This window comes from Pipra filicauda, unplaced genomic scaffold, assembly GCF_003945595.2.
Source record: "Pipra filicauda isolate LSUMZ 115617 unplaced genomic scaffold, ASM394559v2 scaffold24_size8852520_pilon, whole genome shotgun sequence".
Classification (NCBI taxonomy): Eukaryota; Metazoa; Chordata; class Aves; order Passeriformes; family Pipridae; genus Pipra; species Pipra filicauda.
In genome coordinates, this window is record NW_024104365.1 from 1864703 (window position 1) to 1880943 (window position 16241).

At 35.4% G+C, this 16241-nt stretch overlaps 1 protein-coding gene across 1 annotated transcript in view; it reads left to right on the top strand.

Annotated features, from left to right (window-relative positions):
- Positions 1–16241, top strand: part of GPC5 (glypican 5) — a 611018-nt gene that overhangs the window by 181513 nt on the left and 413264 nt on the right. The window contains exon 7 of the mRNA XM_039381946.1: positions 11292–11412. Within this exon, the coding sequence (XP_039237880.1) occupies positions 11292–11412 (121 nt within the window). The remainder of the gene's footprint in view (positions 1–11291; positions 11413–16241) is intronic.

Sequence of the window (16241 nt, forward strand, 5' to 3'; positions counted from 1 at the left end):
CATTAGCTGCACTGTTTTCTAGAAGGCACTGAACTGCATGTTACAGAAAAAAACCCAAGTTCTTTGACTCAAGCCAAGCATCTCATTGATGCTCAGGTATATAGTTCATATAGTTCCCATTACTGAAATAGCTAGACACATCGTAATATTTAACTCTCGTCTTTTCATAGTATCTTCCATGATACAAGTAAAAATTACGATGACTTTACAAATAGAAAACTGAAAACCAGATAGAATAATAGGCTTCCTTCAGGGAGCTTATGACTTTGGCAATGAGTACCCCAAGGCTAATGCAATGTAATTTCAGTTTAGTTATTTAAAAGTTCAGTATTATGTCTAGACTGGTTGTCCAATATAAAGGGCAAGTCATCATTTCATCCTGCACTAGGTGCTGTATTTCCCACAAGAGGCCCTTCTCTCTCTTTTCTTTCTCTTTCCATACTCTGTAGGCATTAGATGTCTTATTTTTAAATAGCTAAAGATATGTAAGTGAAGTACAGTTGCTAATAATTTTGTGTTTTTCTTTCTTCTGGGGGGCATTCCCCCGGGAAAACTAAAAAATTTGTCTAAAGAATCTATGTTATTAAGATTTGGGTGAATGGGAAGAAGGCAAAACTGAGTCACTGCCACATTTTCATTGTAATTTTGTCACAATGGGGCCAAACAAAGAACAATTACAGTAATTCATGGGACAACAAAACTGAAGCAATTATTTTTATTAGGACCTGGAAATATGATCTTCCTATAATTCAGTACAAATATTTTTACTACTGTTGTCCTGTGAACCTTCATCCACTGAAGAGAAAATAAATGTATTTACCTGCACTCATTTATCACTAAAAGAAAGCGGTAACTGAATGTGATGAGTGAAATTTGTAAAAGGAAGACGCAAGAAGGGGTGATTGGGAAGAAAGGGAAACTCAAAAGTTTATTAAAGCTCTTAAGCCTCCAATCAGTACAATCTCTATCTTTACACATTTAAACATTAGCTATGTCAACCTTCTTAGCTCATATATTTATTGATTGTACCCACAAAGGTTAAGGAATGAGTTCATCTTTTTAAAGAAACATTAGAAGACAGCTCTACATCACACATGAATGCAAGAACCATTGGGCTGAAATGTTGCGGACAACTCTGAAAGATCCTTGAATATGTTTTTATCCCATCTTATGTTCCCTGTACCATGATCTGCTTTGTATATAGTATTTACATTATTCCTGTTCTGTCAGATATTAAAAATGTGCATCTAAAACATGCTTTCGTGGTACTAATATGATTTTGTCTAACAGAATTTGAAATGAAAGACACAAGTCTTAATAGGCCAGTTCAAATAACTGCCTAGTGGGTTCACAGACAATCCTTCAGCCTTCTCCAGAAGTTCATTACTCGGAACAAAAGTTCAGTTCATTACTCTGCGCATAGTGGCTTCTGAAATTGGAGCTCTTCATGCATATGCCACTATCTTTGAATATGAATTGATTTAAAGTCCATATTCTTTGTGACTTTTCCTGAAATACTTCAAAAATTATTCATCATGCCTCTCATGGAGGGTGAAAAGCATCAAAGGTTAAGGCAACTGTACTTGTCTTTGGTATAAGGTTAGTTAAGGACCAGTAGAGAATGAAAACTTATTTAACTGTAATTGCTTAAATACAGGATTCTAGGAAATGCTTAATTTCCCATAAAGAGTAAGTAGCAGTAGCACATAACTGGCATTATACTGTAATGTTTGTTTCTATTATTTAATAAAATGCAGCATACTATAGAGCTTCTGATACATAACTCTGTATTTGTTCTTCATATGAGTTATGCGCTGTGTTCTGAGAACAGGCAATGCAGGTAGTTTGCAAATCAGGTAATGCACCAATGCAGGTAGTTTGCAAATCAGATAATGCACATGCTTCCAGCAAAGGTACCGCGAATAATAAAGCTGTGAAATGAAAAAAAAGTTATGGGTTAACTGCTGAACAAACTTCTAGTTGCTGAGAAAACTTTTTCCCGATCCAGATTGTAGAGTAATACAGCTGGATTTTCCTTCCACACAGATATAGTGTAAGTAAGCATGCACCCCTAACTGTAAAACTAGTTTGACTGAAGAGACAATTACATCCTCTATCTCCTCAAGAAAATGTTATATTCTCTAGATTTGATAATAATGAAAATGAGAACAGATAATTTTAAAGTGTTTTATTTGGGAGAAAAAATAAACAAACCAACAAAACCAAACCAACAACCAACAAACAAACAACCCCCTCCATGCCACGCAATTACTATTAAGCACATATGTTTCAAAAAACATTTAAGATGAAAAACATCATCTGTTGGATATGTGTCATTGATTCCTTGTTTGCATCATTATTCATTCACATTCAGAGAAATTAGGAAGATGCAATGAATCCGGAGCCATGGAGATGGATTGGCCACTTACAGTGATTTATTAATAATCCACCAACCTTTTGCTAACTTGGAGTGTACTCGGACAACAGAGGACAGTAAAAAGCAGCTTTTACAGCACAGGGGATTTCATTCTTTAGAATAAACAGGAAAAAATTCTGTCAAGTGGCTCATGTCAGTGAATTTGCTGAAATAGCTTTTCACTCTTAGCATTGCACAGTGGCTTGGGTCGATTCCTTCATATGACCTTTATTTGCTGAATGACCTTGTTTTCTTTTGTCAATAGTCATATTCAGATTAATTATCTGCTTGATAGTCCTTCACCATAACTTAAGTGTCATTTTGTTCTAATTTTCCATAAATTACCTCAGGAAAAAAACCCAAACCACTCAATAACAAAGAATGGATTGTGAGAGTGCACCTTTGACTCTGATTTGTAGTGGTGTAGTCCATATGGGGCTGTGAGATAAGTATTAACTGTGTCAGGTATCAGTCCCAAAACTATCAAGTGCATTGCAAGTCCCTAGGGGATACTTTGGTTTGTGCACTGAAGCATTATGTTGGACAAAATATAAAATGTTGTACTTCTGTCTTCAAAGTTTGTTATCCTACATAATGCCACTGTTACACGACCCTTTTGCCATTTCCAAGCAGAACTATTTTAGTGTCCTATATGATTTCTCAATTTTAGACAAATTAGGCTTGACAGCTTTGTGCTTCCAATTTGTTTGAATTGTTTTTCCAAGGTAATTCCTTTGTTTCGTCAACTATTTACTATAAACGTTTATGTGCTTGTTTATGATAATTAATATCTCTCATTTCCTTGCTCCATTAAATGAAGGTACAGTAGAATTATTACAGTTGTTAGAAGATTTCCAGAATACTACACGAAGAAGGAGATATTGTTGTTCTCATTTATCTAGATTTAGTGCACTTGCATATGTCTGCTGTTTAGTTATTTTCTAATGTAATAAGAATTTATTTTCTCAATTTTAAACATGTGACTTACCCAAGGCACCTAGTTTAAATGAAATATATGTCTCAAAGCTCCTCTTCAGTTCTTTTCTGTTTGACAGAGCTTGCAATTACTAGAACACATTAATTTGTTAGGGTGCATTATAGGCATGTTTTGTCATGCTTTTTCGTGACATTCATTTTGCATCACATATAAGAATAGTGTCTCTGTCCAGCAATTAGCAGCATACTGCTGAGATATGTACACATAAATAGGAATTACAGTGATTACCATTAATTGACAAGAAGACTGATTTCCATGGTAACTTTTGAGTGAGAATTCTTCAAAAGTTCTTGAATTTTTGAAACAGTATAAAGATGAAATTTTGAAGTAAAGCAAAACAAAATTCTCTGATGTTGGAAACATGATATAGAAATTTTTTTTACTGTAGGAATTAACAGCAGTTCCAGGGGGATGTATTTAAGGTTTCATAACATTTGAGGCAGAATTGTGCCAGAATTCTTTCAGCTAATGTGGACTAATTCATTCACAGAATCCTCAAGAAAAATAATAAGGAAAATCAGCAGGAAAAAATAGTATTTTAAAAACAATGTCTATAACCTTAGCTTGAAATATATTACCTTAACAAGTCAATGGAGATCCATTAAAATTACTTGTATTTCAAAATTGTCACAACGGTGCTACTATTTGATTTTTAAGTGTGATCAGAATTTATTCATTGTGCTAGAAGAAAGCTGTAAAGAATGATTTTACAGTATGTGTGTTATAGCATTTCTTCTGAAGCAGAAAATTTAGCTTTTAATAAAAGTTTTGTTCTTTGCTAAAAGGATAGTCTGACTTAAACCACACACATCCTGTACTAAATTTCAGATGCAAAGTAAAACAATCCTTCTAAATACATGTTCCATACACAGCACCTGGAAAGAAGTTGTGCTTTTGGAAGTCTCCAGAGGGAAACCTGTCTGCCTAAGGAAGCTTTCAAGCTATTGCCTTAGCACTTCATATTGCTTATTAAGAATTACTTTTTGGAAGACGCAGCTAACGTTAAAACGATGATGAACTGACTTCCAAACACTTCATATAAAATCCTCTCAAAAAATTTCATATTCAAATTAAGATCATGATGGAATGTTGGGGGGTTTATGAGTTTGAGAAGAGCTCAAAAGAGCTTTTTAGGATTTGAATATAATGGAAATTATTGATGATGAGAGATATTGTACAAAATAAAAAAAGGTCTGGGTCACACCTGGAAATTCATTGAAAGAGATAGTCTGAAAGGCTCTATAGTATTTTATTACATACTTCAGTCTTATTTATCATACTCCTGTGAATGTAGTCCCAAATAAACAACTTTGAAATTAAATACCTATTTTAAACAGAATATTCCAAAGATATTACACTTAGTTTTCAAGTGTAAAAAGGTCCAAAGGCTGATCTGTTACTTTTTTTCCTTTATCAAAACAGATAAAAAAATTAAATGCATACCTTTTATTAGTCATGTTTCAGCCTAAATGATTACAGGAACTTTTTTTTTTTCGACACACAAATAACACAAATTTTACTGAGTTGTTTTTCACACTTCATATTTTCTGTAAATTTAACAAGTGCATATGCAATCAGATTTTTTCAAATATATACCAAATTACAGATCTAAAAATACATTGTCATTGAAAAATTCAAAGACATTTTATTTTATTTTAAGTGGGCTTTTGGTCAATTAAAAATATTGAAAAAGTCTAGGACAAATGGGATCTGTCCTAGAATTATTACAAATACTGTCTCTGATAGCTGGGTGAAAAATATTTTGAGCAAACTTTCTGCACCTAACTGCAGTATCTACTCTTAAAAAAACTACATAAGACTAAAAAACAGCCAACACTCCTGTCCGAACTTCAGGCATTTTTTATGATTGCAGTGATTATTTGATTTGCTCATCTTTACTAATTAAATTTTGCATCACTAAACACTCTTACTCATTTGTTGCTGCATATGTTTACTTTTTTACTGGCATTCAAGTAATTGTTAATTTCTCAATTAACAGTTACCCAGAATTTTGAAATGCCCAGCAGTGATGAAGATGCAGGCAATAGCAGGTGTAAACCAGCAATTACCAGCAATCATAAAGCAAGCAAGCTGAGAAAAAGTTATTAAAGTCATATCCCATGTCTGAAATAAAACAAAATGTAGTGGGCACACTGTGCTATTTTACCATTCTTTAACATGGAGAGACTATATAAATACAGGTGCTTGCTTGAAACTTGTAAGTGCCAGCAACTTAAGTTCTGAGGTAATTTAGAATTCAATTAGCATAAGCTGAACAAAGCAAATCCCTTAACAATGCCAGTACATGAATGCTTACTTTTATAAACCAGAACATACAAACAAGGAAATCCATTTAATGAAGGGGGGAACATATTGCAAAAGTTGCGGTTTAGTTACTGTATCAATATCAGTTAAAGGAGATGAAAACAGAAAAGCAAATACAGTAAATAAATATACTTTTTAAAAGTTATTTGGTCTCTTGTACATTATATTCTTACTGTCTGGACCTTCCCAAAGCACCCACGGGAAGTAAACACCTACTTTCAAACTATTTCACTAGGATTTCACTGCTTGCTTCAAACAGTCAGATGGAAGTGAGCATTGCATCATTTACACCAAACTAGTTTCAAATGCAGAAAATTAAGTCAGTGGAGAGACTTCTCCATTTTTACCAGATGAGGAGTTAGTGGTTGTTGTCTGTTTGCTGTCATGGAGTTTACTGTGATACTATCAGTTAAGATTACATTTTAGATGAAATACTGCAAATGGAGATGGGAACCCTATTGCCATAAAGTGATGAACAAAATGAGCTTTGTCAGGTAGTGTCTATGTGTACATAGACACTCCTACAGCTGTGTAACCTGATTCACATGAACGTTTCAGAGGTAAGGCAATGCACTCCAGTCATTAAGCCCCTTACAATCAGAACAGTTGTCTCAGTATCATGACCCTGGAACTCAACAACTTAACATAGAGATTCTTGAGTAGCTCTTGATAGTGTCAGTTGAGCAAAATTGAAAAGCCCAAGAGTCACACAGAATCATCATCAAGGTTGGAAGAGACCTTCAAGACCATCTAGTCCAACCATCAAGCACATCACTGCAGCTTCCTTTCAGGTAGTTGTAGATAGCAGTGAGGTCCCCCCTGAGCCTCCTCTTCTCCAGACTTCTCCCCAGTTCCCTCAGCTGCTCCTTATAGTACATGTTTTCTAGACCCTTCACAAGTCTGCCCTTCTCTGGACACACTCCAGCCCCTCAATGTCCTTTTTGAAGTGAGTGGCCCAAAACTGAATACAGTACTTGAGGTGCAGCCTCACCAGTTCTGAGTACAGATGGACAATCACTGCCCTGGTCCTGCTGGCCACACTATTCTTGATACAACTCAATGTCATTGACCTTCTTGGCCATCTTGGCACACTGTTGGCTTATATCCAGCCAGCACCCCAAGTCCCTTTCTGCTGTACAACTCTCAAGCCAGTCTCCTCCAAGCCTGTAGCGCTGCTTGGGGTTATTGCAAAACAAGTTCAGGACCCAGCACTTGGCCTTATTGAACCTCACGGTTGTCCTCAGCCCAATGATTCAGTCTGTCCAGACGTCTATGTGGAGCCTTGCTATCCTCTAGCAGATCAACACTCCCACCTAACTTGGCATCGTCTGCAAACTTACTGAGGATACACTGGAGCCCCTTCTCCAAACCGTTGATAAAGATATTAAACAGGACAGAGCCCAGTACTGAGCCCTGGGAAATACTGTTAGAGACCAGAAGGCAACAGTGACAGAAGGTGATAGTAGCAGTTGAAACAGATACATCAGGATGGGATGACCAGCTAAACTTGCTGAAGTGTAGAACATCACCAGGTCTTTTGGGAGAGGCTTGACTGCCAGGACACTTAGGGATGTTCTGCAGAATAGCGTTCGCTATCATAATACACCTTTCATTGCTTTCATCTCCTACTTGAAACATGGTCCAATTGCCTAAAAGGAGCTTGACAGGGAAAATCATAACAATAAATATGGTGTATCAGTACTTGTCATCACAATATAATACAGATTATTTTGTGCTGGAAGAATATAGAGATACAGATCTGCCTTAAGCACCATGTCCAAAATGGCTCATTCTTACAAGAATTAATTACACATACCAAGAAAATAGTGATAGCCAATAAAGCATGATCTTCTATCAGAGATCGTGATAGAATGAAATGTAAATCCCACCAACTGTATTCATAGAAACAATAGAGAGTAATAGGTAATTTGTATGAATATTCATATATGAGCTCAGGAAATGGACACCTTGTTGTTCATCACTTTAAAACATGTTTATAGAATACAAATATATTGGTGCTTGTTTTTTTTTTAGTGTTGATGAAAATGAATAGTACTTGGGGACCAAGTCTGCCTATTAAAGCGATGTGATACATTACCATGCTTGTACAGAAATGAGCACAGATGGTGGGTCTATTACTTCTCTAGCAAGAAATTAGTCATTTTTTTTTCCCCAGGATTCAAATCTGAGCAACACTTACTCAAGTCAGACTACCTCTGTGGGGATCCTTATAATGTTTTTGCCATTACTTGTACATTAGTACTTAGAGAAACAGCAAGTGATTAATGCTGTATTAAAACTTTATAATAAATGAAGTCTCTCAAACCAAGAGTGTGAGATTTTTACATTTCCTTCCCCTCTCCAACTTAACGGAAACATATTTTGCATGTAAATGTAAATCTACAGGGATGAAGTTTTGTGTACCATGCTCAGATTCCCAATAGCTTGTTTAGCTTTGACAGATCATTTAGTTTACATTAGTATGTTTGAAGATGTTAGATTTATAGAGATTTGTTAATTAAACACAATGATATGTAGAATATGAAACAACAACATATAAGTAATTTATAACTTTTGTATGCAAAAGATACCATTTCAAGCAGTAAAAGAATAGCTTAAACAAAAAGAGGTTAACTTCCATAATCTTACTTTTATGATAATAATCAATAAAGCAATACTTCATAAGCTTTTGTCAATGGCTTATTATACACCTGAAGAAAGAAAAAAGGTTTCCAGTCTACCTTATAACTTGTCAGAACATGTAATTACAACAAACTCAAAGTTAAATGATAGTTTTTATGTCAGTTCGTCAAATCCGGATCACCTTCCAGTGGAAGTAAATTTAATATGGGTTGGGATTTCCAATACAAGAAAAAAGTAATAGATAGAGTTCCTCTATCTGGAGAGCAGATGTATATGTATTTTTGCTTAGAGAGAATATGAAAAGGAGTGACTATAAGAGAATGAGTAGAAGTGGGAGAGAAAGAAAACCAAAGTAATTGCTAACACTTTTTACTGGTGAGTAAATCCAACAGTTCTTTATGAACCACAGCTGAAGAGGAATTCAGAGAATGTCAACTCTGAAGAGGTTGGGGAACATGATTGGAACTCCTAGTGTCGGGTCCACTCACCAGACAGCACTACTTTCCTAGCTACTTTTGCTCATGTGAAAGAAGTGTTAGTCCTATGGCAAATACCAGTTGTGTAAGGCTGTGGGTTTCAATGTAGAAATAGCTGAAAAAGAAATGATGGTCAGTCTTGAATGAATCATTGCCAAATAATTCCCAGGTAAGCTAAACAGATAAAATTGGTGCCTAGGGAAGTCTCAGCTTCTGTATGATCGATTTCTTCCTGCATGGTTAGAGAAACGAGTATTGTCAATTGAATTAAAAAAAAGAGAAAGGGTATTCTTTTTCAAAGTTATACAGTTCACTGTGGGAGGCGACTGAGCTGTGGACAGCTTGGGCCCTGAATTTGAGCGGTTGCAACTGCGAGGTTGTGAAGGAATGTAAACATTGAAGATGAGAGGGTGGACAGGGAAGATGGAGCTGCGGGTTAGCTGTGATAGCCGGAGATCCTGGACTGTCTGCTGAATCATCCTGAGTTTGCAGAAGCTATAGAACAGCCAATCTTGACACGTTTATGTAGTAGGGGCACCGATGGTGATGAAAGATGCTGGCTGGAAAAGACTATAAATTAACAACGTTTGTATGAAATAAAGGTCTTATTTTTGGAAGAAGAGTGTGTGATGTCATGTTTGTGGCCATCCCAACAGCGGCAGTTCACAGGTGAATGTGTGATAGTTGGGTTTGCAGCATTTTAAAAAAAACCTGTTAATTGAAGAATTCTGAGTGAAAGAAAGTGAGAACACAGATTTTGCATGCTGTGCAACAGAAAACAAGAGCACTGCATAGAAAGGATAGCCATAACCTTCAAGACTTTTTATAGTGTTACAGTATGAAGAGAAATTTCTGTGTTGCGTTAAACCAATATGTTAGTTAAACCAGTTGTCTTTCTGGTAAGTGCACCATTGTCCAGCTGGAATGAATTCCTTATTGATTCATCTATTTTAACTTAGACAAATGACTGTCAAAGGATTTTTTTGGTGAAGGTTTTTACATTTACTTTTCTTTTTCAGCTAAGAACTACCAGAAGATTTGTTGACCCTTCTCAAATTGCTGCATTAGACAATCACCCACTAGCAGGCACGCTGTGGATTTTTTTACACACCTCTATACAAAGCTTTCCCCCATCACTTCAAGCTGGCAAGTAGCTTCATTGCTACAAGACAGCACAAAAAGCTGTCTCCTATAAAACAAAATAACACTTTTTGAAGACTGTGAGCATTCATATATTCAATGTGTGCACTTCCTTAGGAATATCCTGAATCTCATTTAAGGTGATATTTAAGAAAAGATCAAAGATAAAATATCATTGTTATGTGGCAACCTTGTTTTACTGAACTACATTCAGTGTTTAGCATATATGGAAGATTTTCTGCAGAGTTAAGAGAACATGTAATGTTTTTCATTAAAAAAATTAGCAAAATTTGAATATGCTGTGTTATCTATGCTCATATGCGAATCTAGCAGGCAGGAATTAGACTTTTCTTTACTCCACTTCTGTTAAGGTTATTTCCTTTCTTTTTCTGACAGCATAACAGCTGGCAAAATACTTTTGAGACAGAGATGTATAGAGCTATCCTCTTAAAGGGTATGCAGGCAATATGTAACATATGGAGGGGATTTGCATACTTTACAATATCTGCGATGAGAAGGTAGATATTCAGTTTTTCTTACATAACTTGAGTATTACATATAACATGGTAAGTTGAATGAAGAATTGCATCTTAATAAGCTGCAGAATTCTGCTAGGTTGTTCGTCTAGTTTCTATATTTTGAGTTTTGATGTATTAGAAACAATGTTCTAATTACTACAGTAGTTCTTTCTGGAATCAGCATATATCTGGTTTCTATTTCTTCTTTTTTACATATCTATATATTAAGTACATTTTGGCCACTGTACTTATATAATTTTTGTAATGCTAAATAATTTATGCACAGTTTGACTGTTGTCCTGCAATAAGTATTCTGTCTGCATGTGCACTCACAAAAACACTAGGAAACTTCAGGTTTAGTTCTGAACATGCAGTATGTGTAGAATCTGGAGTCTGTTTTAAAACTGAAATGTGATACATTTAGGCAATCATCATGTAGTTCATATTTAGCAAAACCAAAGTGGAGAACAGTCTTTTTGCACAGACACAAAAAAACCATGCATAGGGCACAATGTTTTGTGGTTCAAAATGTTGATAACTTTCCTTGTTAAAGTCTGTAGCAAACTTAAAGCTATAATAAATAACAGAACTTTGTGGAATGTAGTAATTATATTATGCTGTATTTCTTTTTTTGTGAAAAATATGTGCACAAAATTAATACATCTCATTAAAGTGGAATGTTGGTGCCATGAGAGATAATACAAAGTAAAAGATGACTCTCTAAGAGTAGAACAAGTTACTAAACCATTTTTGTGTGTGTTTCTGTATTAAACAAGCTATACGCGTCGTGTGGTTGGCAGTGGAATCAAAGCTCAGTCTGCAAATCCAGAAGTAAAACTGAAGGGAACAGATCCTGTAATAAGTCGAATTATTGACAAGCTGAAACATGTTATTCAGGTAAGCTGCTTTTTCCTATAGATACAGTATAATACTAACTACCACTCTAGTAATGAAAGTATTAATTTAGTGTACATTAAAGGTTAATTGTTAATTCAAGTTACTGCTGAATGCACATCAACAGCAAAACACCAGTTGCTGTCTCACTTCAGTTATTAAAAATGATTTAGTTAAAAAGCTTGCATATGGTAGATAAGTGTAAGAAGTGAGACTGGCAGCTGGGCCATCTGTACCTGCAAGTACCACAGCTCAGCATCACAGTAAGCGTACAGAAGCACAGACACTGATTTAGGTATATTAATTGAGTGCATATGTTTAAATAAAAATAAAACATAATTTCCCTCTTCCCTCTTTACTAAATCTAGGTTCTTTCTTAACTAATATTGCTGCAAGGTTTCTTGTTTAGATGCCAGATTAAAAAACTAGGAAGTGTGAATGAACATCACATGCTTGCTAAAGGAGTTGGTGTGCATTACCTGATATACATATCTATGAGTTACTTAGTTTAAGGCTTACAAGGCAGTCAATTCCAATATGGTTCCACACAATAAAGTGTTGTAATAAGTTTACAGGATTACAGGTATCTTTGGTTACATGCTGTATTTACATGCACAGGTAGGCAGAACTACAGGACAGAAGCCTGATTCTCTTGAAGGCAGCAGTTAGTTTGCCAACAGCTCTGTATTTCAGTTTAAAAATATAAGTTTTCACTCTGATCTGAAGACTCAGTGACAAGAATGTTCTACTGGCATTTCTTGTCAGTGACCCATCTAACCCAGTATCCTCTCACCTGCACTGGTAAAGGGAGAGCATGCACACTTGGCACCTTTGTGGCCTCCATGCCCTTTCTCTACCTCATTCCTCAAACATGAGATGTTACAAGTCTTTTCCTTGCCTAGTGCATTTAGTTCCATCTAAGGGCTTGCTTTAATTTTTTTTCTGCATCTTCTCTGTAGTTTTTAAATGCAATTTCTCAAATGATTTCTGGAGTTTAAATATTACTGATTGCTGCATGGTAAGCCCTCTTCTTCTTATATTTCAATTTGTGAACAATAGCTCTTCTCTGACAACAAAAGAAAGAGTGGTGAAATAGGAAAAAAAAGAACCCAACAGAAAAATTTCTTTTCCATCAGTAGCGTTGTTTTCTGGGAGAAGTGCCATCAAGAATGAAGCTCAAAGGCCATCATTATTCCTTCCTTCTTGAAAGAAATATCTTTTGTATTCCTCCAACTTTACCGTGCTTTTGTCTCTCTTCTTTATTAAAATTTTCCATACAAAGAGATGCTATGGCTTAATTAATAGCTACAAAATAGTATGCAGAGACAAACTTTGCAAATCTTACTGTGTAAGTCCCAAGGTCTTTAATCTATCAGGAATGCCCTCATCCTTTGATATTAAATCTGCACTGTATATTTGATAGTGCTGTTTTCCTCTAGAGACTAGGAGTTGTGTTGTTTTCTCCTCAAGGGAGTATCTGAAAGAGTGGAATAAAATATTTCCATTATAAAGTACTTCATTTTGAGAGCTTATTTTCTCTTTTCCCAAAAGAGTCGAGTGGATCTTGGGGAAAAGGACATATAATTTACGTACTGAAATTCTTACTAGGCTCCAAATATGTTATCTTTCTGTGGGACAGCTTCTTTTCTTGTAGCTCTGAGTATGAAAATAGGGTCAAAGGATAAAGAGAGCATCAAATTCCTTAGAGACCTGACATATAACTGCTTTTCCTCAATAAAAAAAGAGCTGAAGAAACTGCAGAAAAAGCTTTCTTCTGTACCATTTACTGCTTGGGAAAGGAAGATGAGGAGTGCAAATTACAGATTCAAATACAAAAGAACACCTTTTTGTCCTTTGTGATATGAAAAGGATGAATCACATATTAAGGTTATGATGGACAGGTAAATAAGGGGAGCTTAATGGATTCTGGTGTTACCTCAGATTTAGGCAGAGTTATACTTTAGCACTCTATTCAAGCAGTAATACTTTGAACTTCAAAGTTTTAAATAGCTAATTTGATAGAAACAAAACATTTGTCATGCTTTTCAGAACCAATCATTCCTGGAATTTATAAAAGTTTATATACTTTAATTCAGTTTTACAGTGACATAGATTGGCAGGTTGGTATATACCTTGCTATTTATGGAAGCAACTATATATATTTTTATACAAATCCCATGTTGCTGTAACCTTGATAAACAAGTAATTTTTTTTTTATTTAGTTTTGCTTTGTATGTAGCTATTTGCTCTCAATATTAGGAGAAAGTAAATGGGAGTGATAATTTAGGTTTATTCGACTTCTCACATCAGCTTTTAAACATTTAAAGATTAAGGACATCAAAATAGCATTTCTTTCTGTCTCATCCTGTCATAATAAGATGTGGTCCTTCCTTCCCAACCACAGTCAGAGCTCTGTCTATATATAGTATAGCCTGATTTTCTTTTGCTGGTACTGCCTGTGATGATACTGAGGCCTTCAGGACTGAACAATCTCTGCCACTTGGTAAATATCAACATGCACAAAGACTCAGAAGCTTTGCTTCTGGTATTTTCACAGTAAAAATGGTAAAATGCCCTGAAATGCAATTTAAGCAGTGACAACCTGTGACTGTTGTTTGTAACAAGGGGTGGAGTTCAGTTCTTTAATCAGACACCTGCATTTTGGTGTTTAAGCTTCCCTTATATACAGATCTACTCCACGGACCTTAGAGAACTGTTCATTTGGCCCTAGGTAAAAGTATGCTTCAAGATAAGATGGACTAAAGAGGTTCTTTAGTCTTGCACAATACGTAAGAAGTTTGGGTACATTGCCCACGTGTTGGCATCTATACTGTAGACATCTGCAGTTAGGTGTCTGTTCTGAAGGATTTCACCCTTGTGTCACATTTCTGATCCCTTTTCAAAAGATAGTCAATTTGAACACAGAGATTAGAAATGTACCATTTTCTAAAGAGAAATATTTAGCATATACAAACACATATGTATATATATGTATATACACGCATATTTCATTTTATGGTTATATGATTTTCCAATTGTTAAAAAAATATGATTAAACTGTAGAAGGACTACTTTGAAGATGGTGGCTAGTTTTGCATTTAGAATACATCATTTAAGATAAATTGAAAAGCATCTCCTAAATAGATTTTGTCCTTCCAGACCAGAAAAAGTAATTCTTTTTAGTAAATCCAGAGTATAAAAACTCTGTTTGAAAGCTTCATTGTTTTATGAAACCTTATTTTCTCTTTGCCTTCAAAGCAGATGATCACTTTTATCACCAATTGCATTGAATTTCCCTTCTTACTTTCAAGATTCCCAGCAAGAAGGCAAGAAGGAACTGATTATTTTGAGATGTAAAGGGAGATCCCATTTAAGGGAGGCTACAGTGAGCTCTCAGAAAATCAGGCAGAACATATTTATCATAAAAATGACTAAATATTATCAAATAACAAAAGAAGAACAGGCATCTTTGAGATCCCTTCCTGCTCATATTTAATGTGTACATCAGAAAACAGACCGAGACCATTCTACCCTGCATACAGAAAAGAACAGATTTCTCTTAGTATCTCCTCTGTTCTTGCCAGTTAGATATGCAAATGCATAAAAATCCCAATCAAATGGTCAGCTTTAAAATATGTAACTATACAATGCTTAAACATACTCTGTTTTCCAGGTTCTCTCCTGTTAGAAATTTTAAACCCCTGAAATCAAACTGGTTGTGTAAGTGACAGTATCTCTTTTCAGCAGGCTGTGGTTTCTGTGCTGTTCTCCTTTGTGAGAGGCTCACAGTAACCTCCTTTTTCTGTAAATAGTGGATTTACCAAAAAATCAGTAGAACTTTTTGATTCTATTGGACCCCGACAGCTATAATCTGTGCTCTGGACTCCACAGGTTCGTATTCACAGTGACAAAGTGCAGTTAGAGGAACTGACATAAACTCTGCTGAACCAGTCAATGCTGAATATGGCTTGACAAAGTCACCTTCTTCTGTAAAAATCCTTACTTGTACAGACTGATGTTTTGGAGAGTTTTAAATGGTGGTATCCTCTTCATTCATTTGTCTTCACGGCAGGCAAATAATGGGTTCAGTGCATATTCTTTTATGTACTGCAATCTGCAACTATCACTCTAATAGGCAATCAAGATATGCAAAGTCAGTTGCATATGGCAGGAATAATAATGGTAATTATTTTTCTTTCTTCCTCAATAATTTAAAAACATGATTAATTTATTGTTCCTACAAGTAAAAATACTAAGGTTATGAAGTAAGTATAATATTTTGGAGCTGTGATTACAGGCAACTGGATCTTGGTCATTTCAGTGTGTTTCTTCTTTCAGATGACAGTCTCAAAAAAGCTACCGCTTCTGAAAATAATACACATTACTTGGAGCTTCTATTAACAGGTTAAAGACTTCCTAATTTTAGAAAATCTTGCCATAGCAGAAGATACTCCTATGTCTGACTCTCTAAATTAGGCAGACCAAATCTCCTTCTGGAGATCTCCATAGGTACCTACCACTAGTGACTATATTGGAAATTTTAATGCTTCTGTCAAAATAAATTATTTCCAATTTCCTGGTGCAGTAAAAGATGTGTCTGAACTTCTTTAGAAAGGATCCCATATTATACTGTTAGACCACTGGACTGCACACTAATATGCATGAAATAATATTTACTTTCTCCACAAAGGGCTGTGAACTGTCCCTGATAGTATTGATGCTTGCATTCTTTAAAGGAGTAAATACCCCTACCTCATAAGACATTAAATGTAGGTGACAGTCTAATTTTTCCTTTACTACTGGTCATATATGTGTTTTTGTAAGAGCTTTTC